At 55.9% G+C, this 27,724-nt stretch overlaps 2 protein-coding genes and 1 non-coding gene across 4 annotated transcripts in view; 1 reads left to right on the forward strand and 2 right to left on the reverse strand.

Moving 5' to 3' along the window:
- Hpcal1 (hippocalcin like 1) overlaps positions 1-25,328 on the forward strand; it is a 91,521-nt gene extending 66,193 nt beyond the window's left edge. Inside the window, exons 3-6 of one of the 2 annotated variants that reach the window (XM_042680766.1) lie at positions 4,271-4,672; positions 6,306-6,411; positions 8,179-8,281; positions 25,301-25,328. In XM_042680766.1, coding sequence (XP_042536700.1) covers positions 4,295-4,672; positions 6,306-6,411; positions 8,179-8,276 — 582 coding nt within the window. In that variant the 5' untranslated portion in view covers positions 4,271-4,294 and the 3' untranslated portion in view covers positions 8,277-8,281; positions 25,301-25,328. Of the gene's footprint in view, positions 1-4,270; positions 4,673-6,305; positions 6,412-8,178; positions 8,959-25,300 lie in introns of those variants that run through there. The other variant, XM_042680765.1, reaches the window with a different exon arrangement.
- Positions 17,942-25,650, reverse strand: Odc1 (ornithine decarboxylase 1). The gene is made up of 10 exons (XM_042680764.1): positions 25,600-25,650; positions 23,122-23,310; positions 22,422-22,595; positions 22,081-22,253; positions 21,757-21,891; positions 21,191-21,272; positions 20,990-21,073; positions 19,299-19,461; positions 18,882-19,209; positions 17,942-18,424 (listed from the first exon to the last, which is right to left on the reverse strand). The coding sequence occupies exons 2-10, from the start codon at positions 23,221-23,223 to the stop codon at positions 18,280-18,282; spliced, it is 1,386 nt and encodes a 461-aa protein (XP_042536698.1). The 5' UTR covers positions 23,224-23,310; positions 25,600-25,650; the 3' UTR covers positions 17,942-18,279.
- LOC122108851 lies at positions 24,356-24,490 on the reverse strand. Its single transcript, XR_006147639.1, has one exon. It is a non-coding gene; the product is annotated as a small nucleolar RNA SNORA42/SNORA80 family (small nucleolar RNA).
- Positions 25,651-27,724: the final 2,074 nt, after the last annotated feature.

Genomic DNA, 27,724 nt, shown 5'->3' on the forward strand with positions numbered 1-27,724 from the left:
CGTGGCCTGGGAGGGTCAGCCACCAGCAGGCTTCCAGACCCTCTTGCCCTCCATTAGTTTTTGTTTGTTTGTTTATTTTACTTTTGTTTTGTCACGATGCTGGGATTGGGGTGGACTCAGGGCCTGAGCACTGTCCCGAGCTTTTTTGCTCAAGGCTGATGATGCTCTAACCGCTTGAGCCACAGGTTCACTCCCAGCTGTTTGGTAGTAATTGGAGATGAGAGTCTCCTGCCCAGGCTGGCTTCAATCCAGGATGAGGATCACCAGTAGCTGGGATTATAGGTGCGAACCAGCAGCACCCTGCTTGTCCTGCAGTTTTTGCTTTTGTTTTTGTTGGTTGTGAGGCTTGAACTCAGGGCCTGGGCACTGTCCCTGAGCTCTTTTGCTCAAGATGAATGCTCTACCATTTGAGCCACAGCTCTACTTCCAGTTTCCTGGAAGTTAATTGGAGATAGGAGTCTCATGGACTTTCCTGCCCAGACTGGCTTCTAACCTCCTGAATAGCTAAGATTATCGGCGTGAGCTGTTGGACAGCTGGTGGTTTGACTCTAAATGCCATCTTCCTAGAAACCCAGGGAAAAATGGTGCATTGGGAGTCCTGCTTCTTGTCTCCTTTTGTTTTTGCCCGTGCCACAGTTTGAATTCAGGGCCTCAGACTTGATCATTGAGTCATTCCTCTAGCTCAGCTTTTGGCCGGTTAGTTGGCAGTGGGTTCACTGGGACTTTTCTGCTGGGCTGGCTTTGATCAACAGTCCTCTGGGGCTCAGTCTCCCCGGGAGCTAGCGTTCCAGGGGTGAGCCCCTGGCGCGCAGCCCTAGCCAGGTCACATCACCTTTATCCTTCATTCTGTGCACGTCTGCGCCACAGCAGCCTGGACCACCTGCAAAGCCTACTCCCTCAGAAGACTCAGTGCTGGAAAGTGCTGAGTACTCGTTCCCTCCATCCTCACCCCTGCCATGTCCCCCTCCTCCAATCTCACCCCTGCCGTGCCCCTCCCCCCTCCATCTCACCCCTGCCATGTCCCCCTCTCCATTCCATCTCACCCCTGCCGTGCCCCCTCCCCCCTCCATCTCACCCCTGCCCTGCCCCTCCCCCCTCCAATCTCACCTCTGCCGTGCCCCTCCTCCTCCCTCCATCTCACCCCTGCCCTGCCCCTCCCCCCTCCATCCTCACCCCTGCCATGTCCCTCCATCCTCACCCCTGCCATGTCCCTCCATCCCTCCATCCTCACCCCTGCCATGCCTCCTCCCCCCTCTAATCTCACCCCTGCCATGTCCCCCTCCATCCTCACCCCTGCCGTGCCCCCCTCCATCCTCACCCCTGCCATGTCCCTCCACCCCTCCATCCTCACCCCTGCCATGTCCCTCCACCCCTCCATCCTCACCCCTGCCATGTCCCTCCACCCCTCCATCCTCACCCCTGCCATGTCCCTCCACCCCTCCATCCTCACCCCTGCCATGCCCCCTCCACCCCTCCATCTCACCCCTGCCATGCCCCCTCCACCCCTCCAATCTCACCTCTGCCGTGTCCTCCTCCCCCCTCCATCTCACCCCTGCCATGCCCCCTCCAACCCTCCATCCTCACCTCTGCCGTGTCCCTCCACCCCTCCATCCTCACCCCTGCCATGCCCCCTCCCCCTCCATCCTCATCCATGCCATGCCCCCTCCCCCCTCCATCTCACCCCTGCCATGACCCCTCCCCCCTCCATCCTCACCCCTGCCATGACCCCTCCACCCCACAATCTTCTCCCTGCTCCCCATCCTCACCCTGCCCTGCCCACCTCCACCCTACTCTGTGGAGTCCCAACACCACCTTGTTTCATGCAGATTGTGAGGGCGCTCCCCCACCGAGACGCCCTTTTAGAAGTCACCTCGCATTCAGCCCCATCCCCCTCAGCTGCGTGCCTCCAGACCCCAGTTCCACCCCACCCTGGGGCCCTGGGCGTGTGTGTGCGTGTTTGTGTGTGTGCGTGTGTGTGTGTGGATGTGTGTGTGTGTGTGTGTTTGTGTGGATGTGTGCGTGTGTGGGTGTGGGTGTGTGTGCTTCGTGTGTGTGTGCGCGCGTGTGTGTGGGGTGTGTGTGTGAGTGTGTGTGGGGGGGGGTGGGGGGGTTTGTGCGTGTGTGGGTGTGGGTGTGTGTGCATGTGTGTGTGGGGGGTGGTGGGGGTGTGGGGGGGTGTGGGGGGGGTGTGGGGGTGTGTGTGGGTGCGTGTGTGGGTGTGTATGTGTGTGTGTGTGTGTGTGCATGCGTGTGTGTGTGTGTGTGTATGTGTGTATGTGCTCTGTTGGGGTTCTTTGGGCCAGCCCTTCCGCGTGTGCCCCTCGCTGCAGCTGGTGAGTCCGCCGCAGGCCGCAGGCTGCTCGTTCACAGCTGGCTGCAGCTGCCCCGGAGACTTCCTGCCAAACACAGCCCCCACGGGAAACAGAGTCAGGTCATGTGGAGATTGTCTGGTAGGATCAACCTGTTGAAAACTTTGATGATGGGCTGGGAAGGTGGCTCAGTGGGAGAGTGCTTGACTCGCATGCATGAGGCTCTGGGTTCAATTCCTCAGTACCACTTAAGCAGAAAAAGCCAGAAATAGTTCTGTGGCTCAAGTGGTAGAGTGCTAGCCTTGAGCAAGAAGAAGCTCAGGGACAGCGCCCAGGCCAAGCCCCAGGACTAGCAAAAAAAAAAACCAAAAAAATCATACAGAGAAGCAGAAACAATCCAGAAAGCAGGTGTAACAAAACCATAAAACCTGAAGGTGGGGCTGGGAAGGTGGCTCAGTGGTAGAGCGCTTGCCTTGCATGCCTGAGGCCCTGCGTTCGATTCCTCAGCACCACATAAGCAAAAAAGAAAAAAGCCGGAAGTGGCGCTGTGGCTCAAGTGGTAAAGCCCAGAGTTCAGGCCCCACGACCGGACCCCCCAAAAAAAAAACAAAAAAAAAAAACCTGAAGGTGGATAAAGAAGGAGAAGCGCCCAGCAACAGGGAGGGGCGGCTCTTGGCTGTCAGCCGAGCCAGCACCTGCGGCTCGGTGTTTCTGCATCTGCACAGACGCCGCTGGCTGCTGCCTTTGGAGCTGGGGGAGGAGGCATCTCCCCTCTTCCTTCTCCCGTGCGCCCCAGAAGCGATGGCCCCCTGCGCAGCTGTCACAGCCGCTGCCACAGAGCGATGAGGTGGCATGGGCCGCTCACCACACGTTCTGCCCAATACCAGGCCTCATGGGCTGCGCCCCCGCAGCTTCTTCCAGGGGCAGCCCAGACCTGCAGCCTCGGGACCCCGCTCCTACCATGAACCGTCAGCAGCACGGAACCCCGCCTAGAGCAGTATTCCAAAGGCCAATAATGTCATTTATTTTCTAAAATCTTCTAGATTGTGTGTGTGCGTGTGCACGCGCACACACGCTCACACGTACGTGTGCATATGGTACTAGAGATTAGTTTTAGGGCTTCATGCTTGTATTCTACCTCTTCAGCTGTGCCGCAAGTCCTTTCGTTTTTCTTTACTTATTTTTTGGTGGGACTGAGGTTTGAACTCAGAGCTTTGCATTTACCAGGCAGGTGCTCTGTTGCTGAGCATGCTGCTAGCCTGTTTGTGCACACATTATTTTGAGATAAGGTCTCACTTGTTTGCCCAAACGGTCACCTGGACCGTGATCCTCCTATTTCCCACTGTACTGACAAGCATGCACCACTGCCCCGCACCTTCCTTTTGCTTTTAGTTGTGTTTTTTTGGATAGGGTCTCATGCTGTCTCGCCAGCCTGGCCCTAGATGACTATGTCTACTTCTTGAGTAGCTAGCATCACAGAAGTGCCACACCATGCCTGGCTTATTTTTCAGATAGGGTCTCGTGCTTTGCCTTGCTGGCCCAGATTCTCTTATCTCTGCCTCCCAAGTAGTTGGAATTACAAGCAGGCATCACCACACTGGCCCTCACTGGATATGCCTTCTAAGGATAAAAACATATCATGGTGCCCAAAAGAACTGCTCAGAACAGAGACGGGGTCGGTGGATGCAGCCACTTTGCCCTGAGCTGCTGAGGGAGAGGGTTCCTCTGTAGATCCCCAGTGGGAGGGAACTTGACAGTCAGTGCTCGGCGCGAGGGTGGCCTGGCGTGGTTTTAGCTGAAGCATCCTGGCAACAGGGTGCTAGAGCATCATCTCAAGAGAGGGGCTGAGTGGCGACGTAACCCGGTGTTTGCACATTGGTGGTCTTGTCTGTGTCCCTCCAGCCTGTGAAGCAGGACACACAGCCAGGCCTCACGCTCCCCCCACCCCTGCCATCTTACAGGTGTAGTCACCCCTGCCGGCCGCCATGGGCAAACAGAACAGCAAGCTGCGGCCCGAAGTGCTGCAGGACCTGCGGGAGAACACGGAGTTCACCGACCACGAGCTGCAGGAGTGGTACAAGGGCTTCCTCAAGGACTGCCCCACCGGCCACCTGACCGTGGACGAGTTCAAGAAGATCTACGCCAACTTCTTCCCCTACGGCGACGCCTCCAAGTTCGCCGAGCACGTCTTCCGCACCTTCGACACCAACGGGGACGGCACCATCGACTTCCGGGAGTTCATCATCGCGCTCAGCGTCACCTCCCGGGGCAAGCTGGAGCAGAAGCTCAAGTGGGCCTTCAGCATGTACGACCTGGACGGCAATGGCTACATCAGCCGCAGCGAGATGCTGGAGATCGTGCAGGTACCCGGGAGGGGGCGGGCACACGGTCAGGACGTCCCTGGCATGCCGGGGACCAGGGCTTCCACGAGACCAGCTCATCCCTCAACCCCCAGCCTTACCCCTCCCCCCCGCCCCCGGTCTTGGTGCTTGAACTCAGGGCCTGGACCTTAGCTTTTTTGTTCAAGTATGGTGCTCTACCACTTGAGCCACAGTTCCATTTCCAATTTTTGGGTTTTTTTTTTTAGTCAGTCGTGGGGCTTGAACTCTGGGCCTGGGCTCTGTCCCTGAGCTCTACAGCTCAAGGTTAGCGCTCTACCACTTGAACCACACAGCATCACTTCCAGTTTTCTGGTGGTTAATTGGAGATAAGAGTCTCACAGACTTTCCTGCCTAGGTTGGCTTTGAACTGCGATCCTCTGATCTCAGCCTCCTGAATAGGTAGGATTATAGGCGTGAGCCACCAGCGCCTGGCTTATCCTTCTAGCTTTTTTGTGGTCAATTGGAGATGAGAGTCTCATGGACTTTAGTGCCTGGGCTGGCTTCAAAATTAGATCCTCTGATCTCAGCCTCTTGAGTAGCTAGGATTGCAGGCATGAGCCACCGTGCCTAGCCAGGCTGTCTCTGTGCTCTTTATATTCACCATGATCTGGCAACTGCCACCTGCCAGCTGTCACCTGATGGGATAGGTCCTTGCAAAGACCAATGGCAAAAGGAGGCATTTTATTGGTCAATAATATAGGAGGCCCTAGCTGAGCTCAGAGACCAGTTTCTGATCTCTGCATTGCGTGAGACCCAAGGCTCAGAAATGATTCTGAGAATTTACCAAGCTAAGAATTACACTCATCTCTTGGGTCCGTGGGTGGCTACTTCCAGGGCCCCCTGCAGATATCAGAATGTCAGGGTAATGGATGGAATGGTGGGTAATCAGCGTGATGGTGTAATGCCTGCATTCAACCTACTCGAGCTTCCTTATGCTTTAAATCATCTCCACATGACTTCGATACCTGACACAGTGGAAATGCTTTGTGAATGGCTGTCACACGGTGTCATTTAGAGAATAACAGCCAGGCCGGGCCCTGGTGGCTCACACCTTAGCTACTCCGGAGGCTGAGATCTGATCTGTCTGCCAGTCCAGGCGGACAGAGCCAAGAGACCCTTTTCTCCAATGAGCCAGCAAAAACCAGAAGTGGCTCAAGTGCTAGAGTGCAGGCCTTGAGCAAGAAAAACCACTACTACTGATACAAACAGTGATGATAGTAATTACGATTACACCTACTAATGGTGGAGAGCAGCTGTGTGTTTTATACAGATGCGGTTTCTTTTTCCTGAGTGTGTTCTGTGATCAGTGATCAGGCCTGCAGATTCCGAGCCTGCAGATAGGAGGGCCGGCCGTGGTCCAGGGCAGCCAGCGCCATGGTTTCCTCACGTGCCTTCCTGGCCCTGGCCCCGCGCTACCCCCCGGCCTTCACCATCAGACTGGGTGGTCCCCATGCTTTTGAACCTCATTAACATGTCTGGGTGCCTTTCCCTCACGTCCCATCTCCTGATGAGGCCAGGACCCCGGCCTCCAGGGAGCACCTCCCCGTCCACGTGTGCTGGGCGGAAGGCCCACCACCCAGGAAGATCCTCTGAGCACCTGTGTGCCTCTTTCCAGGCGATCTACAAAATGGTGTCATCGGTGATGAAAATGCCTGAGGATGAGTCCACCCCGGAGAAGCGGACAGACAAGATCTTCAGGCAGATGGACACCAACAATGATGGTAGGGGTGGGGAGGGGTGGGCGGCTGAGCTTGGGGCCGCCGGATGGTGTGCGCATGCGCAGGGGCGGCGCTCTGTGTGTGTGCGTGCGCGCGTGCGCGCATGACAGGTGCGGGTACTGTGTTTGGGGACCTCCTCCTTTCTGCAGCCCTGCTGTGGCTAGACTGAGGGGAGAGTGGGGTTCAGGATCAGGGATCCTCCACCCCGCATCCTGTCCCCTGCTCGTGGCTGAGGGCATGCCACTGGTCCTCCCGCTGTCTGCGCGGGGCACGCGGGTGTGTTTGGGGGAGGGGAGGCAGGCGTGCGCAGGGCTACAGGATGGAGGACTTCGATCAAAGGGTACCGTGTCGTGAGACTGATCATGAGATGCTGACCAGGCCTCTCTGGTTATCACCCCAAGGTTCAGGGCTGCTCAGACACCCCGAGAATCTAAGAGGGAACTGTCAGGCAGGACCGGTCTCATCTCTTCTCGTCAGCCTAAGGCTGCCATGCCTGGGACCTGGAGTCCCAGGTCAGAAAAGCCAGTCTTGGGGCTGGGAAGGTGGCTCAGCGGTAGAGTGCTTGCCTTACATGCATGAGGCCCTGGGTTCGATTCCTCAGCATGAAAAAGCCAGAAGTGGCGCTGTGGCTCAGGTGGTAGAGCGCTAGTCTTGAGCTGAAGAGCTGAGGGACAGCACCCAGGCCCTGAGTTCAGCCCTCACAACGGACAAAAAAAGGAAAGAAAAGCCGGTCTCAGAGGGGCTGTGTGTGGCAGCAGTGCCCAGGACATGCCCTGCCGCAGCCACTCCGCAGCCAGGCTGCCCTGGGCTGCCCTGGGCTGCGTTCATTGTCCCTGGCCAGGGAGCCAGGACTGATTTGCTTTTAACCCACAAAGAAAGGCAGCATTAAGAGAAGAATGCGCTCCCTGGGTTGTGCTGAGATTAAAAACACGCTAATGCAGAAGAAAGTGCTTTGTAGAGTCTTGAGTGCCTGGGCCGGTGAGTTAAGGACTGAGCCCAGCAGGGGGACGAGGCCCTGCCAACCTGGAGGAGCAGGAAGCTTCCAGATGCAGGGAGACGGCGCAGGCTCCTTCCCGCAGGCTCTGCACGGCCTCCCGCCTCACTGCCTCCGACAGAGGAGCCTGTGCCGGCCCTCCTTCTCAGCTTCTGTTAGCTTCTCCGTGAAACCGGGACCAGCCCAGTGGTGGAGAGGCTGCACGATGCCTCCGGGGCGCTTAGCTCAGGACGGGGTACCCCACAGCGGAGGCCGTCCCCCCAGGCCTCACAGAGTGTGTTTGTCAGAGGTCTACTGCCCTGCGAGGTTTGTTTGTAAACTTGTATGGTGTGCACTCCTCATGCAGATAACCCTGGGGCTGGGAAGGTGGCTCAGCGGTAGAGAGCTTGCCTAGCATGCATGAAACCCTGGGTTCGAGTCCTCAGTACCACATACACAGAAAAGGCCGGAAGTGGCGCTGTGGCTCAAGTGGTAGAGCACTAGTCTTGAGCAAAAGAAGCTCAGGGACAGTGCCCAGGCCCTGAGTTCAAGCACCTGTAATCCTAGCTAGACAGGAAACTGGGATCTGAGGATTACAGTTTGAAGCCAGGCTGGGCAGAAAAGTCAATGAGATCCTTCTCTCCAATTAAGCAGCAAAAAGCCAGGAGTGGAGGTGTGGTTCAAGTTGTAGAGTGCCAGGCTTGAACAAAAAAGCACACACACACACACATGCACACACACACACACAAAGATCACGGAGAACTGGCTAACCCGTCTCCCCCTGTCTCCACCCCCAGGCAAGCTGTCACTGGAGGAATTCATCAAAGGTGCCAAGAGCGACCCCTCCATCGTGCGCCTGCTGCAGTGCGACCCCAGCAGCGCGAGTCAGTTCTGAGGCCGCGGCCTGTGGACAGTGCGGAGAAACAGCCTCGTGTTGCCGCTTCAGCTTCGCTTGCCCCAGTGGCTGCATCCTGCAGTCATTCCCGCTCTCCCGGGACCAGGGTCCTGGGGGCCGTGCCTGCGGGGCCTGCCTCCTTCCTCCCCCTGCCCAGTGCGATCCACCCCTCCCGCCCGCCCGGCCCCTTCCAGGGCCACTCCCAGCCAGGGCATGATGGGTAGTTCGCCTCAGCCCAGGGGCTGAGACTGAAGACGGTGGGGTAGGTGGGGACCAAGGCAGGTGGGGAGGAGACTGGCCAAGTCCCTCCTGCGCATGGCTCCGCCCTCGCTCCTCCTCCCACCCACGCCGCTCGCATGTACATAGTCCGTGCTCTCCTCTCTTTTAAGTTATGTGTCTGGTGAAGTGAGATGTGACGTGTAGGTCCTGTATTTAATGCCTCGGATTGCTTCTGCAGCATGCCCCCCTCCTGGCCTGTGGTTCCCCTGAGCCCGGTCGTCTCCTGGCCTGTGGTTCCTGAGCCCGGTTGTCTTGTGGTATTTATATACGCGGTCTGCCCAATTCACCAAGAGATGCATGCGTGCCGGGCTGCCCCGAGCCCGCCCCGTGCTGCGGCCCGCCGTGTGTGCTCCGTCTTCCCTGTTGATTGGTCTGGAATCTCGTATTAAATTGATCAAATAAACAGAGTTCTCTAAGCGTTCCGTTGGCGGCGGGGGCTCTGTCCGTGCCGTCCACGCTCTCCAGCAAAAGCGGGGTTTCCAGTGTCCCGGCTGCTAAGGAAGGTGGCCTCTCACTTCCACCATGGCTTCAACTCATGGGCCCTCATATCTGTCTAATACCGAGAAATATCTGTGGCAATACAAGATGGCTGCTCCCAGCCAGGCGCCGAGGGCTCACGCCTGTCATCCTTGCTACTCAGGAGGCTGAGATCTGAGGATCACAGTTCGAAGCCAGCCCGGGCGGGAAATCCATGAGACTCTTATCTACAATGAACCACCAGAAAACTGGAAGTGGTGCTGTGGCTCAAGTGGTAGAGCGCTAGCCTTGCATGCCTGAGGCCCTGGGTTCGATTCCTCAGCACCACATAAGCAAAAAGGAAAAAAAAGCTGGAAGTGGTGCTGTGGCTCCAGTGGTAGAGTGCTAGCCTTGAGCTGAAGAGCTGAGGGACAGCGCCCAGACCCAGAGTTCAAGCCCACCACGGACAAAAAAAAAAAAAAGATGTCTATTCTTGACCCCAGTTCTCTCCCTCAAAGTTTAATCATCAACACAGTGGCAAACCCACATCCTGAGGAGACGTGTGGCCGGGGGAGTGAGCACAGCCACAAGGTGGCTGACCTTTTCTGCTGTCATCTGTAGATCTAGTCCCAGCCACAGAGAAACCCGACAGAGCCTGCCGCTGGTGGCTCACCTGTAACCCTGGCTACTCAGGAGCTGAGATTTGAGGATCGTGATTCAAAGCCAGCCCAGGAAGGAGACTGTGAGGCTCTGATCTCCAATTAACCACCCAAAAGCCAGAAGTGGAGCTGCGGCTCGAGTGCCAGAAGTGGAGCTGTGGCTCGAGTGGTAGTATGCTAACCCTGAGCACAAAAGCTCTGGGACAGCACCCAGGCCCTGAGTTCAAGGACTGGCACACACATACAAAAGAAGCCGCAGAAGGCTTCGGCGGGGGCATGCTTGTCTCTGGGCACATCATGGGTGTGGCTGATTTTAAATCAGCAGTGTGTCACTGAACACCTTCAGGGTGGGACACACACATGTGCGGTAGAGGCAGAAGAAGCCGCCGGCCTTCCTCTGAGAGGAAGGACAATGTTCCAGCACCTTCCCTGTCGGCCTCACTAACGAGACCATTCTCCGGCGCCCTCAGGCCAGCGCCCTGGAAAGGCTCAGGAGGTGCCCGGCTCCAGTCGGGCTGCACTGGCCACAAGCTGCCCACGGGCCCTGGCCTCCGCCCCGGAGCCTCCCGCCCCAGGCCTGGGGAGGTCACAGTCCCGCGTGGCATGGCGAGCGCTCGCTGCTTTGTTGGCTGGTCATCTTGGCTCCTGTCCACACCTCTTAGCGGCAAGGGCGAGTTGATCTGCCCAGTGCTGTGCGGCAGCAGGACGTCAGGGCAGTTCCCAGTGGCCTCCCCCTCCACGGCCGCCCAGCCTGGGGGGAGGCAGCGGGAGGGGCGGGGCGCTACAGAGGACCAGACCAGGTGCCTGGGGCTGGGTTTGACCCAGCACAGAGGCTAGGTGCTGCTGACTCAGGCGACCCGGCCTGGAGGAGGGGTAAGATTCCTGAGGTGCTGGAAGTGTGCAAGGCTACTACCAAGACTGACAGAGGCTGGATCCAGGTTTGGGTGGGGCGGGCCGCGGCTGCTACGGAAAAGAGTCATGGGAAGGACATAGAATGAGCGCTGTGGGTTTTTCAGAGAAACAGAAGCAGTGAGATTGGATGGGTGGATGAATGGATGGGTGGATGGGTAGATGGATGGTGGGTGGAAGGGTAGATGGGGGAATGGGTGGATGGGTGGGTGGGTGGGTGGGTGGGTGGTTGGATGGGTAGATGGATGGTGGGTGGAAGGGAGGATGGGGGAATGGGTGGATGGGTGGGTGGGTGGATGGATGGATGGTTGGATGGGTAGATGGATGGATGGGTGGAAGGGTGGATGGGGGAATGGGTAGATGGGTGGGTGGGTGGGTGGGTGGATGATGAGTGGATGGACAAATGGATGCAGCGAGATGGGTAGCTGGAGAGAGTGGATGGGTGGAGAGGGAGGGGTAAATGGAGAGGTGGTGAGTAAATGATGGATGGATGGATGGATGGATGGATGGATGGACAGAGATGGGTAGGTAGATGGATAAATGATGAGTGGGTGGTTAATTAATCCTGGGAAACTTTTATTTAATTAATTTAATTAATTTAATTTAATAAATAATATAAATAATAATAATATTTAATAAATGTGATTCTAGCCACCCAGTGCTGGTGGCGCACGCCTATAATCCTACCTACTCAGGAGGCTGGGATCTGAGGCTCATGGTTCAAAGCCAGCCCCGGTAGGAAACTCTATGAGACTCTTATCTCCAATTAACCACTAGAAAACCGGAAGTGACACTGTGGCTCAAGTGGTAGAGTGCTTGCCATGAGCTGAAGAGCTCGGGGACAGCACCCAGGCCCAGAGTTCAAGACCCATGACCCACAAACAATAAATAAATGTGATTCTGGAGGCTGAAAGATCACATGCTCTGCCGCTGGCAAGCAGTGACCAGAAGAGCTGAGTAGTTCCAGTCCTAATTTCAAGGCAGGATGAGCAACACTCATGCTCCACACGGGTCACGGGGCTGGAGACATGCTGTGGAACCTGCACACAAGTCCCTTGTACAGCAGGTAGACATCCAGATTCCCACGCCAGGCAGCGTGGGGTGCAAGGACTGCATATGGTGTCAAGAAGGCAGCTCTGGGTGGGGCCTGTGCATCTCACGACGGCCCCGCCCCCCCCCCCCCCGGCCTCCCGTGGGCCTGTCCCACAAACCCAAGCTCAGGGTGTGCCCTGAGGCTGCTCAGGATGGGCCCAGCTCTCCTTCCTCCCCATGCACCACCTGCTCCTCCCTGCCCCAGTACCCATCTCGTTGGTTGCAGCCGCACCCTGTGCCTACCACATGCCTGGAGACCCGGATGTTACTTCCAGGCTGGCTGAATGAGCCACACCATGGTGGCTGGACACGGCCTGTGGTCCTGCCTACGAGCTGAGGTGTCTCCCTGGGGGAGAGGAAGGACCGTGAGCTCAGTACTGAGGGCCAAGGGGGTACCAGCCTGAGTCCAGGGAACCCTGCTCCAGGGGGGATGTGGAGGCCTGCTGGCCAAGGGTGGGTGGCCTGTCTCCAGCTCAGCACCAGGTGCCTGGGACAGAGGCCTGACACCCAGTGGGATGGGCGGCAGGAGGCAGGAGAGCAGCGGGCCGGCAGCTGCGGCGCAGGCTCAGTCGGGGACTGGGCCAGCTCTTGGAGCCATGGCTAAGGTCCCAGAAGGACAATGGAACAGAGGCCAGAGAGGACCTCCCGGCCTCTTCCTGTAAGACTGTTGCTTGGGGCGGGACAGAGGGCCACGCGAGCTCGGAAAGGCTTATCAGGATGAACCTTGTTGGGTCTTCCTTAAGAGCCCCAGGTGCCCGGCCGTTGGGTCTGGGTCCAGGCCTCCCTGGAGGCCGCAGCCCTTCGCTATGAGGGGTCTCCATTCACGGAGCACATGGCTCACACCGAGCCCAGGCTGCCTTAACTACGCTTAAAACGCAAGGCGCTGCTGCCACCTGGTGGCCATGACTGGGAACACGGCCTACACTTACAGCAGCTTGGCCTGCTGTGGCTTAGAAGCCAGAGGTCTGCAGCATCGCCCACGCAGCACTTAGAAGCTAGGATGGGGTTTCTGGCACCCATACCTCAGAGGTCTTGTTGGTAGTGTTTCCAGATAGAACACAGGGCTCTGAGGAAATGTGAATGTTAGACATATCACAAACAATGTTTCGGTTTACCTAGGTCCCAGGCCATATCTCATTTTTATTCCCTAAATTTAGCCACCTTGTTATAGATCAAGCCACAAGGCTGAGCCTGCGACAGTGCCTAGGACAGGTGAGGACCTGGAGAGACCAGGCCCAAAGCCGCCCCAGGACCCTACATACGGGGCCCCGTGAAGCTACTGTCCTGCCCTGTCAGCCCCAGCTCCGGGCTCCCACTCTGGAAACTCCCCGCCCCATGGCCAGCTTCCTCCCCATCCCAAGCCAGCAGAGAGTGGGGAAATCCTCCTCCTGCAGCAGGATATCCTCAGGGATTTCACTCCGTCTGCTATGTTACGGGTCCCACAAGAGGCTGCCAGGCAGGTCCTGTCCCCCTCCCCTGTAACGAGGCGGCGGCGTGGTGGAGCCTTGTGCCCAAATGGGGGAGCTCAGGATGGGCTGGATCTGTCCAGCACTTGGCTCAGTTCCCAGAAGGAATGAGGCTTCCGGTACCAAGCTCCAGAGCCCCAGGCCCACAGTGGCCAGGGCAGTCTCTGCTGATGCCTCTTAGGCGTAGAGCGGAGCCCTTTCTGCTCACTGAGTCTGCTCCGCATCCCTTGTTGGCAGGAAACTGTTTGGGAAAGGTTGCCTCTCCTCCAGTTCGTCCAGAGATGGCTCAAAGAAAGAGCCAGACCCACACCCAGCAGGGAGGAGAGGTATAGAATAGCTGGCCTCTAATGGAAATGGCCAGCTAGCTACTCTTGAAAGAATAACCTGGGAAACTGGGTGCTGGCGGCTCACGCCTGTGATCCTAACTACTCATGAGGCTGAGATCTGAGGATCATGGTTTGAAGCCAGCCAGGGCATGAAAGTCTGTGAGACCTACCTTCAATATACTACTCAAAAAAAAACCCCAGGATTGGTGCTGTGGCTCAAGTGATACAGCACTAGCAAAAAAAGCTCAGGGACAGTGCCCAGCCACGTTCAAGCCCCAGGAGACACACACACACAGGATAACAGGAAACCCGTGAAGGCAGGGCCGTGCAGCCCCCACCATAGCACCTGAGCCCAGGACACCCCATGTGAGGCCTGGAAATGCTGGTGGGCCCCAACAGGAAGGCAAAGGCGTGGTCAGAGAGCTAGGGGGAAGGCTGCAAAAAGCGTGTGATTCTTCTGGTGGCCGCAGGCTGGCTGTGCGGGGTAGTGCCCTGGCCACATCTGCCCCTCCAGGTCTGACCGAGCAGACATGTTCTCTAGGGACAGCAGGGAGGACCATCGGCTGACACAGGAGCAAAATGTTCTGGTCCTTGGGGTTTGATCTCTTGAGCTGGGTTAGCATGAGCCAGCCCTGCAAAGATGAGAACCAGGCCTTGGCCAGTTCCTCCCTAAGCCAGCCCACGGGCCACTCCTTCCACTGCTTTCAGAGCGTGATCAAGGGGGAGGAAAGAACACCAGCATAATGGAGTCCTCAGGCGTGGTTTGAACGCTGCGTCCATGTCCACAAGTTGAACTTGTGGCCAAGCTGTCCTCCTGCGCATCTCCGCCTCCCTGCGAAGCCAGCACATCTGCACGGCCGTGGAACCGCAGGTTGGGCCGCTCTCCTCACCAGGCCTCCGGTTCTTGTAAGTTCTCCCAGAAATGTTCTGAGCATGTGTTAAGGATGAATGCACACGCGTTTCCTCACCCTGCTAGTTCAAACAGTGGCTGACACTATTCCATTGCTACAGAAAGATCCATCACAAGCCAGCAATGTCATCCGTACCCTCTCAAGTAGATGACGCTTCTAAACAACTCTTCTACAAACAGTGCCATAATTTGTTGTCTCGAAGAATGTTTCAGAAAAATTCCTAGAATTGCTGGATCAAAGATAATGTGACTTTCTCCATATTAGCATGTTTACCAATCCAGATCATGCCTTATTTCCCACCTGTGGTTTGATCATACCTGTCCTCAGTATATTAAGAACTCTTAGCCAGTCTGACAAGCAAGAAAAAAAGGAATTTCTATCGAAAGTCAAAACTTTGCTTGCCAGCCTGTGCTAGTAGCTCATGCCTATAATCCTAGCTAATCCTCTTTGGAGATCTGAGGATCAGAGTTCAAAGGGACAGTCTAAGCAGGAAAATCTGTGAGACTCTAATTTCCAAGTAACCACCAAAAAGCTGGAAGTGGAGCTGTCGCTCAAGTGGTAGAGTGCTAGTCTTGGGTGAAAAAGCTCAGGGACAGCGCCCAGGCCCCAGGACTTGTGTGCACTCATGTGCACACACACTCACAAAAGGAAAAAAAAAAATTGCTTCATGTTCAAAAAGGGTTTTGTTGGGCCAGGCATCAGTGGCTCATGCCTGTAATCCTAGCTACTCAGGAAGCTGAGATCTGAGGACTGTGGTTCAAATCCAACTCAGGCAGGAAAGTCTGTGAGACTCTTATCTCCAATAAACCACCTGAAAACCAGAAGTGGCACTGTGGCTCAAGCAGTAGAGTGCTCACCTTGAGCTGAAGAGCTGAGGAACAGCGCCCAAGCAGAGTTCAAGCCTCATGACCAACAACAAAAAGTTTTGTTGGTTTTGGCAGTACAGGGGGTTGAATCACTGGGCAACAGCACTACTTTGTCTTCTAGGGTTTTTTTTTGTTTTTGTTTTTTGTCAGTCCTGGGGCCTGAGCTCTGGGCCTGGGCGCCGTCCCTCAGCTCTTCAGCTCAAGGTTAGCGCTCTACCACTTGAGCCACAGCACCACTTCTGGCTTTTTCTGCTTATATGGTGCTGAGGAATGGAACCCAGGGGCTCATGCATGCAAGGCAAGCAAGCATTCTACCACTGAGCCACTTTGCCATCTCCGTCTTTAGTTTTTCATCTAGAGTCTTATGTTTTTGTGGATTGGCCTCAGACAACAATCCTACATTGGGCTGGGCAGGTGGCTCAGTAGTAGAGCGCTTGCCTTGCATGCATGAGGCCCTGGGTTTGATTCCTCAGCACCACATAAGCAAAAAAAAGCCAGAAGTGGTGCTGTGGCTCAAGTGGTAGAGCGCTAGCCTTGAGCTGAAGAGCTGAGGGACGGTGCCCAAGCCCAGAGCTCAGGCCCCAGGACTGGCAAAAACAAAAAACAAACAAACAAAATCCTACATTCACCTCCCAAGTAGCTGGGAGGACAGGTATGTGCTGCCATGCGAAACAGGGCATGTCTCACCCACCCTCTGTGGGATGTTACTTAATGGATGTTCATTATGAACGAAATGAGTTTTTCCCATATGTTCTGCCATTTTCTCCCCCCGCCCCCACTTTTTTTCTTGTCGGTTATGGGACTTGAACCCTGGGCCTGGGCGCTGTCCCTCAGCTCTTTAGTTCAAGGCAAATGCTCTACCGCTTGAGCCACAGTGCCACTTCCAGTTTTCTAGTGGTTAATTATAGAGATAAGAGATTTTCCTGCCCAGACTGGCTTTGAACCGCCCGGCCTCCATTTTCCTTTGGTCCCTTTGATTTCAAATGCTTCCAATCCGTCGTATTGGAAACTTTTATCCATGGCAATTACCCCATTGCCAATAGTTACCCCATCTAGTCTGAGGTGAAGTCCAGCAAACTTGACCTTGAGCTATCAAGGTCACGGTGGTATGGGCTCCCTGCCTGTGGAAGAGGAGCCTGCCAGGGGTCCCCAGCACCCCCAGGCAGAGTCCGTACCAGTATCCTGGGTGGGCTACACCAGCCTCATATCCTAGATGTAGACATTCTAGTACTGCAAGCGGGCAGAAGCGCTACCTCCACACACCTGCAAATGAGAACCTAAGAGCTTGGAGGGCAGTGCTGGTATTGGCTGAGCAGCTCTGGACAGAGTGGCTGGCCAGCTGTAGCCTCTGGCATCCCTAGCCACGCCCACTGTCTACCTCCACACTCAAGGGCAGGGAGAGGTCCCCGGGCCATGTGTAGCTTTGCCAGCATCTGGACACACTGGGCCCAGTGGCTGGGCCAGGCTGGACAGGAGCTGTGCTGGACAGTGACAGGAGGATGGGATTAGCTAGGAAGCTTCCAGCCCCTCCGGTCAGCTGCGGTGGTCTCCAAGCCACCAGAGTCCTTCTGGGCGAACACTTCTGCCCTTTCAATGTAAACTCCTATCAAGTGGACCCTGTGGATCTTTTTAAAATGGAGGCCTACATTCCCCAGGGTTCGGTGTCTAGCTGACTTGCGGAATAAACATCACTGCCATTCCTTCATGACAGGTGAGCCCACTGCAGAAGCCCGGCCCGTGCGGCGCTGCCACGCTGGGCACGCTGCAGTGGCTGCCACAGCTTTTCTTCTTCCCACCATGCCCATCTCCAGTGATGGCGCTGCGCCACAGCTCCGAGTCTTCATAATCAAAGGAACAACCAGGACTGGCCAGCAGCCTGTTTAAGTCGCACTGCATGGTGAGGGAATGCTCTCCCCCCGCCCCTCCCCCCCCAGGACAGACTCCTCCAGGGGGCAGGAACCCTCCACTTTTTTTTTGTTGGTTGTGGGGCTTGAACTCTGGGCCTGGGCGCTGTCCCTCAGCTCTTCAGCTCAAGGCTAGCGCTCTACCACTTGAGCCACAGTGCCACTCCTGGCTTTTCTAGGTATGTGGTGCTGAGCGATAGAACCCAGGGCCTCATGCATACAAGGCAAGCATTCTGTCACTGAGCCACCTTCCCAGCCCTCCACTTCATCTTTCTGTCCCTCTAGTAGGGCTGCAAGACTCCACAATGCTCAGTGGTTATTGTGTGTGTGTGGGGGGGGGGGGGGAGGGGGTTTGCACATCAGGGCCTGGGCACTGTCCACTAGCTCTCAGACTCAAGGACTGAGCTTGAGTAGCTGGTGGCATGAGCCACTGGCACCTTGCTGCTTTAAAAAAACTTCATATAGGGGGCTGGGAAGGTGGCTCAAGGAGTTCAAAAAGCTGGAATTAGCAGCAGTCTGTGTGAGTCGGCCACCTTTTGGGAAAGCAAAGGTACAAGCTGAGTCAAAAGCACGCACAGGCCAGTATCGAGGTCAGAGAAGGTAAAGCCCCTACAACGCATTCACTGATGGCAACTGGTGACGACTGGCCAGGCCACCCCAGGCCAGCGGCCGGCGCTGCCGTGGCTGCGCGAGTCAGGACATGGCTGTCTCGCTCGCCCTCCGCTGCTCTCCACGTAGGTGGGACCAGCGAACCCACAGCACAGGCACACTTTGATGGACGCACGACTCGTCCAGTGTCTCATTATTTCAAGATACTTTATTTTCAAAACAAGTCCCAACACTAAGCTTCTGACCCTCGCTGCCATTGTACAAGCTACAAACGCTTGCTGGGCAGCCGAGGGGCACTCTTTAGAGCATGTTGGAAAAGTGAATAAAAATCCATAGAAAACAATATGCAAATAGTTTCCATAGGAACACAGGAAAGTGTGACCCCCCCCCTAAGTCTTCTGTTATTGCTGCATCCGTGCCAGCCCTACTCTTACAAAGACGCTCAAACTAGCAGTAATTAAGTTAAGTGGTCCCCCCAAATCCCTTAATTCAAGCTACACTTGCACTTGACAGCTACAAGAAGTTTCTACACATTGATACTGGCAGAAGTGCAGGCCGCCGGGCGCCGCTCCAAGCCGCTCTCTTGGGCGCAGGACAGGGGCAGCGTGCTGACGTCCTGTTCCTCCACGCCGGGCGGGAAGCCGTGCTTCTGGACTTGCTGCATGACTTGCCTGAGACAAGAAGAGGTACATTGAGAACCCTGCCGCTCCCCGGGGGGCGGTCTTTCAGAACAATTATTCACCAGAGTCTTCTTTCCTTGGTTTCTACACCATTAGCAATCAACTAACTGAACAGATCTCTCAAGCAAGTGCTGGTAACGAGGAAACTCCACACACAAGCTCACATTACTCTAAATATTACAGGCATGAGCTATTCACTAGAAATTGCTTTCAGTTCTATTTTTCTTAGGGAAAAAAAACAAGAAATACAGACCAGCACAATCAAAGGAATTTCCTGTATGTAACTCAATCCAAAGCAAATAAATGATTTCTTACTCAATTAGACAAGGAAGGGCAAGCACAAATTCAATAAGGTACCTCTTCTCTTTCTGTGACCCCTGCCTTTTTGCATGGTGCTGGGGACTGAACCCAGGCACAGACAAATGCTCTACAGCTGGGCCTCACTCACCACATGGGCCGTGACATCACGTAGTGGATCGTTGGCCTCTGGAAGCCATTGAAAGTCGAAGCGGCGGCAACGGTGTAGGCACCCATGTTCTCAAAGAGCATCCAGTCACCCACGTGCATCTCGGGCAGGTCACAGCGCTCAACAATGCGATCAAGGCCATCACACGTGGGTCCCCAAATGCTGGCCGAGTAGTACTTCTCATCGGGCTTGGGTCTCTTCTGCAGCAGGGGCTTCACATGTGCATGATCATAAAGGATGCAGTTGAAGGATCCATATACGCCATCATTCACGTAATACATAAAAGTCTGCTCATTCAGCTCATCTTCATCTAGAGAAACAGATTCATCCACATTACCACATTTGCCCTAACGTCCAGTTAGTTACCCTTGCCACGCCTCTCCCAGTCATCATACATACCGTCAGAGCCACTCTGCTCCTTCCACACGATTTTCTTGGCAATGATATTAACTGCCAGTGTGAAAGCAGATGCAACATAGTATCTGCCCGGCTCTGCTATGATCTTCACTCCAGAGTCTGATGGGAAATACTTGTCCAGGGCTGGGTTGATCACGCTGGTGATCTAATGCACAGGAGAAAGTAACCTTTCATTACAGGAATTCATCTGGGGAAGGAAGGTTGCAGGTCTGCAAACATCTCCCTGGATAGCAGCCTGCATAGCTCTAGTGCCCACTTCGCTTCTCACCTGGTACCATCTCTACCCTTTCACATGTCCTGGGCAGGCTTTTAGCCAATAACAGTACAGCATAAACTACTACACTCAAGTGTCCACACGCCAAGAAGCCTTGTTTAGCAAATATAGGCCAATATGGTATCTAGAAAGAGCTTTGCAGCTGGACACTCTTGGTTCATGCCAGTGATCCCAGCTTTAAGGAGGCTGAGACCTGAGGATGGAGGTTCAAAGTCAGCTCTGGCAGAAAAAAAGTCCCCATGAATCTCTGATTTCCAATTAACCACTCAAAAGCCAGAAATGGCGCTGTGGCTAAAGGGGTAGAGCCTTGACAATAAATAGGCTCAGGGACAACGCCCAGGCCCGAGTTCAAGCCCCACAACCGCCCCCCCCCCCCACCAAAAACAAAACAAAACAAAAAACAACTTTCAACTCTGCCTAAGCCACACAACTGTAACAGTGTCCATCTATTTATTTAGCCAGTCCTGGGGCTTGAACTCAGGGCCTGGGCACTGTCGTCGAACTTCTTTTTTTTTGGTCCAGTCGTGAAACCTGAACTCTGGGCCTGGGTGCTGTCCCTCAGCTCTTCAGCTCAAGGCTAGCGCTCTACCACTTGAGCCACAGCGCCACTTCTGGCTTTTTCCTTTTTGCTTATGTGGTACTGAGGAATCGAACCCAGGGCCTCAGGCATGCAAGGCAAGCGCTCTACCACTGAGCCACCTTCCCAGCCCTCGTCGAACTTCTTTTGCTCAAGGCTAGCACTCTACCACTTGAGCCACAGCACCACTTCTGGCTTTTTGAGTTTGTGGTACTAAGGGATCGAACCCAGGCTTCCTGCATGCTAGGCAAGCACTGTACCACTAGGCGTAGCATAATTTCCTAATGTGTAATCACTACCTCAAAGACTTCTTGCTGGGCACTGGTGGGTCAAGCCTGTAATCCTAGCTACTCAGGAGACTGAGATCTGGATTGCGGCTCAAAGCCAGCCTGGGCGTCCAGGAGACTCTTATCTCCAATAAACCACCAGAAAACCGGAAGTGACACTGTGGCTCAAGTAGCAGAGCACTAGCCTTGAGCTGAAGAGCTGAGGGACAGCGCCCAGGCTGAGTTCAAGCCCCACAACGGACCGGGAGTTGGGGGGACAGAGAGGGGGACTGACTCAGGGCTAGGAATGGTACCACACCTGTTACCCCAGCTAGACAAGATCTGTTAGGAAGCCTAAATAAGCAGATGATGTTCAGGCACAGGCAAAAAAAACTGAAGCTGGAGATATGGCTCAGCAGTAAAGGCACTGGCCTCTAGTAAGTAGATGAGTTTAAATTCCAGAACCACAGAGGGTAAAAGAAAATACTATCAAGTAGGTGTAACTATGACAGAAGTCACTGTTACACCAAACAATTACTTTTCCTATTTGTCTTACCTCTTCAAATTTCAGCTTCACATCCTCAGATCCAGGGAAGCCACCACCAATGTCAAGCAGATGCATGCTGAAGCCAACATCAGCCTAGAGTGAAGAAAGCCCAAGTCAAGTAACTGCGTGGAAACCGCAGTGCGGTCCAGATGTCTGGAACAGGAAAACAGGGGTTGGGAGCCGATATCCTAACGGGTCATGTGTACTCACCCCCATGTCGAAGACACAGCGGGCATCAGAGACAGCCTGCACGAAGGTCTCTGCATCAGTGCAGCCACTCCCCACATGGAAGCTGAGGTGAGAAAACCAGACACCATGTCTTACGCTTCTCAAAATTCCAATAGGAGGGCTGGGAATGTGGCTTAGTGGTAAAGTGCTCGCCTAGCATGCATGAAGCCCTAGGTTTCATTCCTCAGTATCACACACACAGAAAAAGCCTGAAGTAGCGCTGTGGCTCAAAAGGTAAAACACTTAACTTTGAGCAAAAGAAGCTCAGGACAGTGCCCAGGTATGACAAAAAACAAACAAACAAACAAAGAGGTAGGTGCTCAGTGGCAGAGTGCTTGCCTCGCAAGTATGAGGCCCTGGGTTCAATTCCTCAGCACCACATAAACAGAAAAAGCTGATAGTGATGCTGTGGCTCACGTGGTAGAGCAACAGCCTTGAGCTGAAGAGCTGAGGAACAGCGCCCAGGCCGAGTTCAAGCCTCATGTGACTGACACTAGAACTGGCTACATTGCTTACTGTCTTAACCTCCAAGTATGCCAAGATCTTACCTGACACCAATAACGTCAATATTTAGCTCTTTTGCTCGTTCCAAAAGAAGTCTGCTGGTTTTGAGTGTGGCACCAAATTTAACACTGAGGCGACAGACTGCTTTGGAATCATCCGTGGCAATCCGCAAAACCAGCCTGGAAGTGAGAAGAGCCAAGGTCAAAAATCAAGAGAAATTGCCCCCAGTACTGCTGCTAGACACTCGGGATTTGGAGCTGACGTGGCTTTTAACATCAGCTGAGGTTTGACCTCTTTTGTCAGGCACAGAGCTGTAAATTGGCAGCTGTGTGCCTAGAGCCCCATGCCGCTGTGCTAGGAGCACTCACTTTGCCTTTGGGTGTGCTCTGGCGACTTTCATCAGCTCCACTTCACTGTCGAAAGTCATCATCTGGACTCCGCTGCTGGCCGCGTACTTGATCTGAGACACTTGCTTACAAGGGTTTGCATAGATGATCCTGTTGGAAGGCACCCCCAGGCTCTGCACCAACTGTATTTCAGTCTGAAAAAAAGACTCATCAGTGTCAGGCTTCCTGTGTGTGTGGCCTGGTAAACACAATAAATAGGAGGCAACGGAACTCCTGGGCATCCTCCTCAACTCTTACCACCCCACCAACACAGGACCATCAGTCTAGAAAAACCTCTAAAGACCCTGCTTTTCTTTGCTTACCTTGCTGGCACAGTCAAAGCCGGTGCCGACGGCGGCCAGGGTGCTCAATATGGCTCTGCTGTCATTACATTTGACTGCATAAAAGGGAGTGACTCGGGGAAGAGCTTTGAACCATCTGAGGTGTTTCTTTAGAATGTCTCCGAGGTCTGCGACATAAAAGGCATCCTTGTCATCCTGCAATGATAAAGGATACGGGTAGGTTAACAGTCATGCAGCCATAACAGGTGCTTCTTCTCTCCCTTTCCTTCCTAGCATTCAATGAACCCATCAGATCATAGCCACTGACCTGTGGTCACCATTAGCACTGGGCAGTCCACAGCCAGTTAAACTCTAGATTCCCTAACACATGGCTGTTCTGGCTGGGTGCTAGTGAGTGGTCTGTAATACTAGTGAGTAGTCTATAATACTAGCTGTTCAGGAGGCTGAGATCTGGGGACTGTGGTTCAAAAAGCCAGCTTAGGCAAAAAAGTCCATGAGACTCTCATTTCCAATTAACCACCAAAAAAGCTGGAAGTAGAGCACAAACCCCAGGGACAATGTAACAGGCTCTGAGTTCAAATCCCAATACTGGCACAAAACCAAAAACAAGACACATAGGCTTTATTACATCACTACATTTTCTTTCCAAGACCACACTGGTATTTCCCACAAGCCAGGTGTGCCAACTGCTGCCAGCACAGCACATGCCTCACAAACTTACAGAAGAAGAAACTTCATTAATTTTTTGGTCCAGGATGTCCTTGGCAGTAAAGCCTTCATCAAGGATATGGCAGTCAACCTCTTCCTTATTAAAGTGGCTCATGGCTGTGCCTCTGAAATGCAGTAAGCTCCAAGCAGCTGAAGAAGTTCACTCTGACGCTCTAGCCAAGCCTCTTCTTAACAAATGAACCTGCAACAAGCAAGTGGCAAGTTGAAAACTTCCATGGAACACCAACACATGGAGTGAAGAAGCAATTCTCCAAGAGAAGCAGCAGTAGAGCAGTGCTGCTCCATGAACGTGCTATCTACCTGGGGATCTCACTGGACTGAAACATCAGGCCTTGTAACTAACACAGCACACCACGGGAGACTGCAGGTCAGGCGCCCACATTTTAAGTAGATCACTCAACGGTGTGGGAATCACATACTCCTGGGCATTGAGTGACGTGACCTCATAAAACTCTGCATTGAAAACCCAGTGTTTACAAAGGAGCACACTAAAAATCCCATACATAATGTGGTCTATCTTCAAAGCAGCCTGCAAAACACCTGCAGAGTACGTGAATACTGCATCATGCAGGGTGCAGAGGCTTCTCTCAACATAGTTTGATGGATGAAGGCTTATCAGTCTTTCAGAACTTCTTCAGTTCCTTACAAACTACCAGCATCACAACCATTAGTCTTATGCACAATATTTTTTTGGCCAACAGCAGAGAAGCAGCTAAGCATCGAATTACTGAGTGATCATACATTTTCTAACAACTATACGAGCTAGTACTAGCTGTGTAGGTATTTTTAGAAGCAAATCTCCAAATCAACACAGTGTATTGTTAGTTGCTGTTCACTGAGTAGAAATCACTATTCTTTAACCACTGTTGCCTACCAAACTGCACTTCTGAGAATTCTAGCTGTCCCTACTTGTAGGCCCCAAACCTGTGTTCATGGCATCTAGGATGAGCACATGGGGGTCATTTTGGCTAACCTTATGAGCAGCAAAACCTTACTCATCCCCTCACCCCATTTCTGGTGCCAGTCCTGGGACCTGAACTTAGTGCCTGGGCTTTTTTTTTGCTCCTAGTGCTCTACCATCTGAGACACAGATTCACTTTGGGCTTTTTTGGCTAGATTAACTGAGATAAGTTTCAAGAACTTTCTGGCCCAGCTGGCTTGGAAATTGCGAGCCTCAGATTTCAGCCTCCTGAGATTACAGGTGTGCCACCAGGGTCTTTTTTTTCCTCTGTGAAACCCCTCTCAGTGGCAGCAGCCCACAGGTAGAGGCCAGGCAATGGTTCGGAGCCACTGTTTGCTCCGGCGTGGGACCCTCTATGAGAGGCCCATGGGGACAGGCCTGCCACCAATCCAACCCATGCATGGCATAACTGGCTTGAGGCCTCCACCCAATCTGACTTTTTGGCTCTGTCCCCCTCCCAAGCTGCCGGCTCAGCCCAGGGGAACCAGCCAAGGGCCATTTACAAGTGACTGGCAAATGGGCTGTTTTATGTAAGGTCTTGTTAGACATTTTCGAGGCTTAGAAAGCCTCTTCCTCTTCTCCTTTGAAACCCACCACCCGTGAGTTACTTTGCTTTCTTTGTATCGTTTAAAGCTCTACTGAGATATATATTTTTTTTTTCTGGAAAAAAGAGAGACCAGCGAGCCGCTCTTGAAGACGCCCTTTCGGTTTCTGCAGAAAGTCCGTTTGAACGCCAGCAGCTGGTTTCCGAGACCGCAACCTCCAAAGGGACCCGGCCGACTCGATAGCAACTTGGGAGGAATTCCTCCGTCAGTCCCAGTCGAGCCACCTTCGGGGTGCCAGTCCAGCGAGCCCCCCACGTCCTTTGTCTTTCCCCCAGGCACTCGTGGGGGGCCCGGGCGCCCCCCGACTTCACCCAGGGTTCCGGACCCTCGACACGGTCGGCCCTTTTCGAAACCCTCCGCCGGGCTCGCCGCGGCGCCGGCCGCGCGCTCCGCGTCATGGCTGCCGGCTAGCTCCCCTCGAGGGCCGCGCCGCGCCCGGCGGCCCCGGCGGCTCCCCGCCCGGGCCGGCTCCGCTCCGCTCCCGCACCCACCTCGGGACGCGGAGGCAGGGGGCGCGGCGGGCGGAGGCGGCGCGGGGCGGCCGGCTCCCCTGCACCTGCCGCGGCCCCGCGCCGCTGGGCTCCCGGGAAATAGCGGCCGGAGCAGCCGGGGCCTCGCCACGGCTTCCGGCGCGGAAGCCCGGCGCTGACGTGGCCCCGGGGCCCGGGTGGGTTCCGGGGAGACCGGCCGAGCGCGGGCCGCACCCCCCGTGTGCAGACCGGCACCCTACCTCCTCCCACCCCGAGCTCGCAGGACGCGGCCCCCAAGGTCACGATCCCGGGGCTCCGTCCCCCCACCCGCCCTCCGCTGACCACGTGTCCGGCCGGCGGGCGCGGGCGCGGGTCGGTCCGGAGCGGGGACACGTGGTCGCGGCGCCCGCCCGCAGCGCGCCGCCCGCCCTCACCTCAGAGCGCCCGCGCGCCGCGCACCGGCCCCATGGAGACGCCGCCGCCGCCGCCCGGGCCGGAGCCGGAGCCGAAGCCGGAGCCCGAGGAGCGCGGGCCGCCCGCCGCCGCGCCCGTCAGCCGCCTCGCTCCCGCCCGCCGGAGACGCCGGCCCGAGGTGGCGCTGAGCTGCTGGCTGAGGGCGGCCGGCGGCGGCGGCAGCAGAGACTGACAAAGCCCGGACCGGCGCCGCGCCGCTACTTATACGCCGTGCGCGTCGTCATGGAGACGCACCAGCTCAAACCAGCCGCGATCGGTTCCGGCCGGGAGGCCTGGGGGAGGGGCGGGGCGGGGGCTCGGCACTGCCAACCGGGGCCCGGGGCGCGGAGGGAGGGAGGGGGGAGGGAGGGAAGAAGGGCGGGGAGGGGGGGCGGGCGAGTAAAACGTCAACGCGGCGGGACACCGCCCGCCCCGCGCGTGCCCTCCCGCCTGGCCCGCGCTCCGGCCCCCCCCCCTCCGCCCCCGTCCCGCCCGGCCTCGCGCCGCGCCCTGCGGCGGGCCCCGCGCACGCGCACCACGCCGCGGGCACTTCCGGCCGCGAGGGACCCGGCACGCGCCCGCGCGCGCGCGCCCGGCCGCGACCGCGGTTGCCGGGACTCCGCGCCTGCCTCCGCGCGTGCGAGGCGGCCTTTCTCCCTGCGAGTGAGGGCTCGGCGCCCCGGGGCGGGAGCGCGAGCCGGGGGCGGGGCGCCGGGCCCCGTGGACCCGAGCCGCAGCGGCCCGACCTGCCCGCCGACGCCGGGCCCCGGGGAGCGGTCTCACCGCGCCACACCGCTCCGGCTCGGGGAGAAGCCGACAGGTGCCCGGCTTCCCCCGGGGGGCCCGGCGGGCGCTGCCCGGCCCGGCCGCCCGGCCGCGGGTGCAGCTCATCCGTGCCCCGCAGCCCCCGTGCCCGATCTGCAGCCTCCCTGGACGGGGCCCTCACCCCGGCCGCCCTCGGCCGTCCCCCCGGGCAGGAGCTGGACGTGGAAGTTTGTTTTCCCTTTCAGGTTTCGCCGTGGACTTTAAGGACAGTCCTAGGGCGTCTTGGAGAAGGGGTGACGGGCCTGGTCCTGGGGGGGGGGGCGGGATCCCTAGCAGGGCTCAGTGCTCCCAGCTCTGCCCCCCCCCCCCCGGGGGCTGTGGCCCATGCCTCCTCCTAAGGACAGCAGATGGCCTCAGGAATCTGCGGACTCTGGATAGACCTGGGTCACCACTGCCAGGCTGGGCGCAGCCCGCGATTACTGATTTGAGGAACGCATGCGCACAGGGGCGAAGGAAGGAAGGGTCCCCGTCTTCCCAGAGCAGGTGTGGCTTCCGTAAAACCGGAGGCCGGGGTATCTGTGAGTGGGGGAGCTGTAGTCTAGAATCTGAGCGTAAGAGATAAGGATGCGCGTCAAAGATCAAGATGGGTTGTAGGAAGTGGCGCTGGGGCTCAAGTGGTAGAGCGCTCGCCTTGAGCTGAAGAGCTGAGGGACAGCGCCCGGGCCCAGAGTTCAGGCCCGACGACCGACAAAAAGGAAAAAAGATGGGTTGTGCACCTTTTTCTAGTGAGTCTGAAGTTTTCCACAGTCCTTGTAAGTAGTCTCTGTAAACATTATGCCCACCTTGGGATCACCCAGACCTGAGCTCCTCCCAGCCCTGCAGTTCCTGCCATACAGCGGGCTCCTCTCTCTCTCTCTGCCCAGACCCACCTGAGCTCCCATCTACCTCACTTCCTACCCCCCAGACCCTGCTGCCTAGATAGTGAAGGCCGCCATGTGCTCTATGGGGCAGATATGGCTCCTCTAATAAACCTTGTAATACTCTTTCTCCTGTGCCTGCTGCCTCCGCGTGGTCCCCTGGCATCGGTGGGACAGACCCTTTCAGTCTCCACTTGAGCGAGCTCAGTTCTTCCTGAAGGATGGAGCGGGATGAACTGGCAGCCAGAAGCATATAGGGGACTGCATGGATTGGTAAAGAGGAAGAATTTAGCCGTGCGCCCGTGGCTCACACCTGTTATCCTAGCTACCCAGGAGGCTGAGATCGGACTCCAAGAGACTCTTATTTCCAAGAAAACCAGAAATGGCACTGTGGCTCAAGTGGTAGAGCTGAAGAGCTGTGATA

The sequence above is a fragment of the Dipodomys spectabilis genome, unplaced genomic scaffold (assembly GCF_019054845.1).
Source record: "Dipodomys spectabilis isolate Male_0828 unplaced genomic scaffold, ASM1905484v1 ptg000066l, whole genome shotgun sequence".
Lineage (NCBI taxonomy): Eukaryota > Metazoa > Chordata > Mammalia > Rodentia > Heteromyidae > Dipodomys > Dipodomys spectabilis.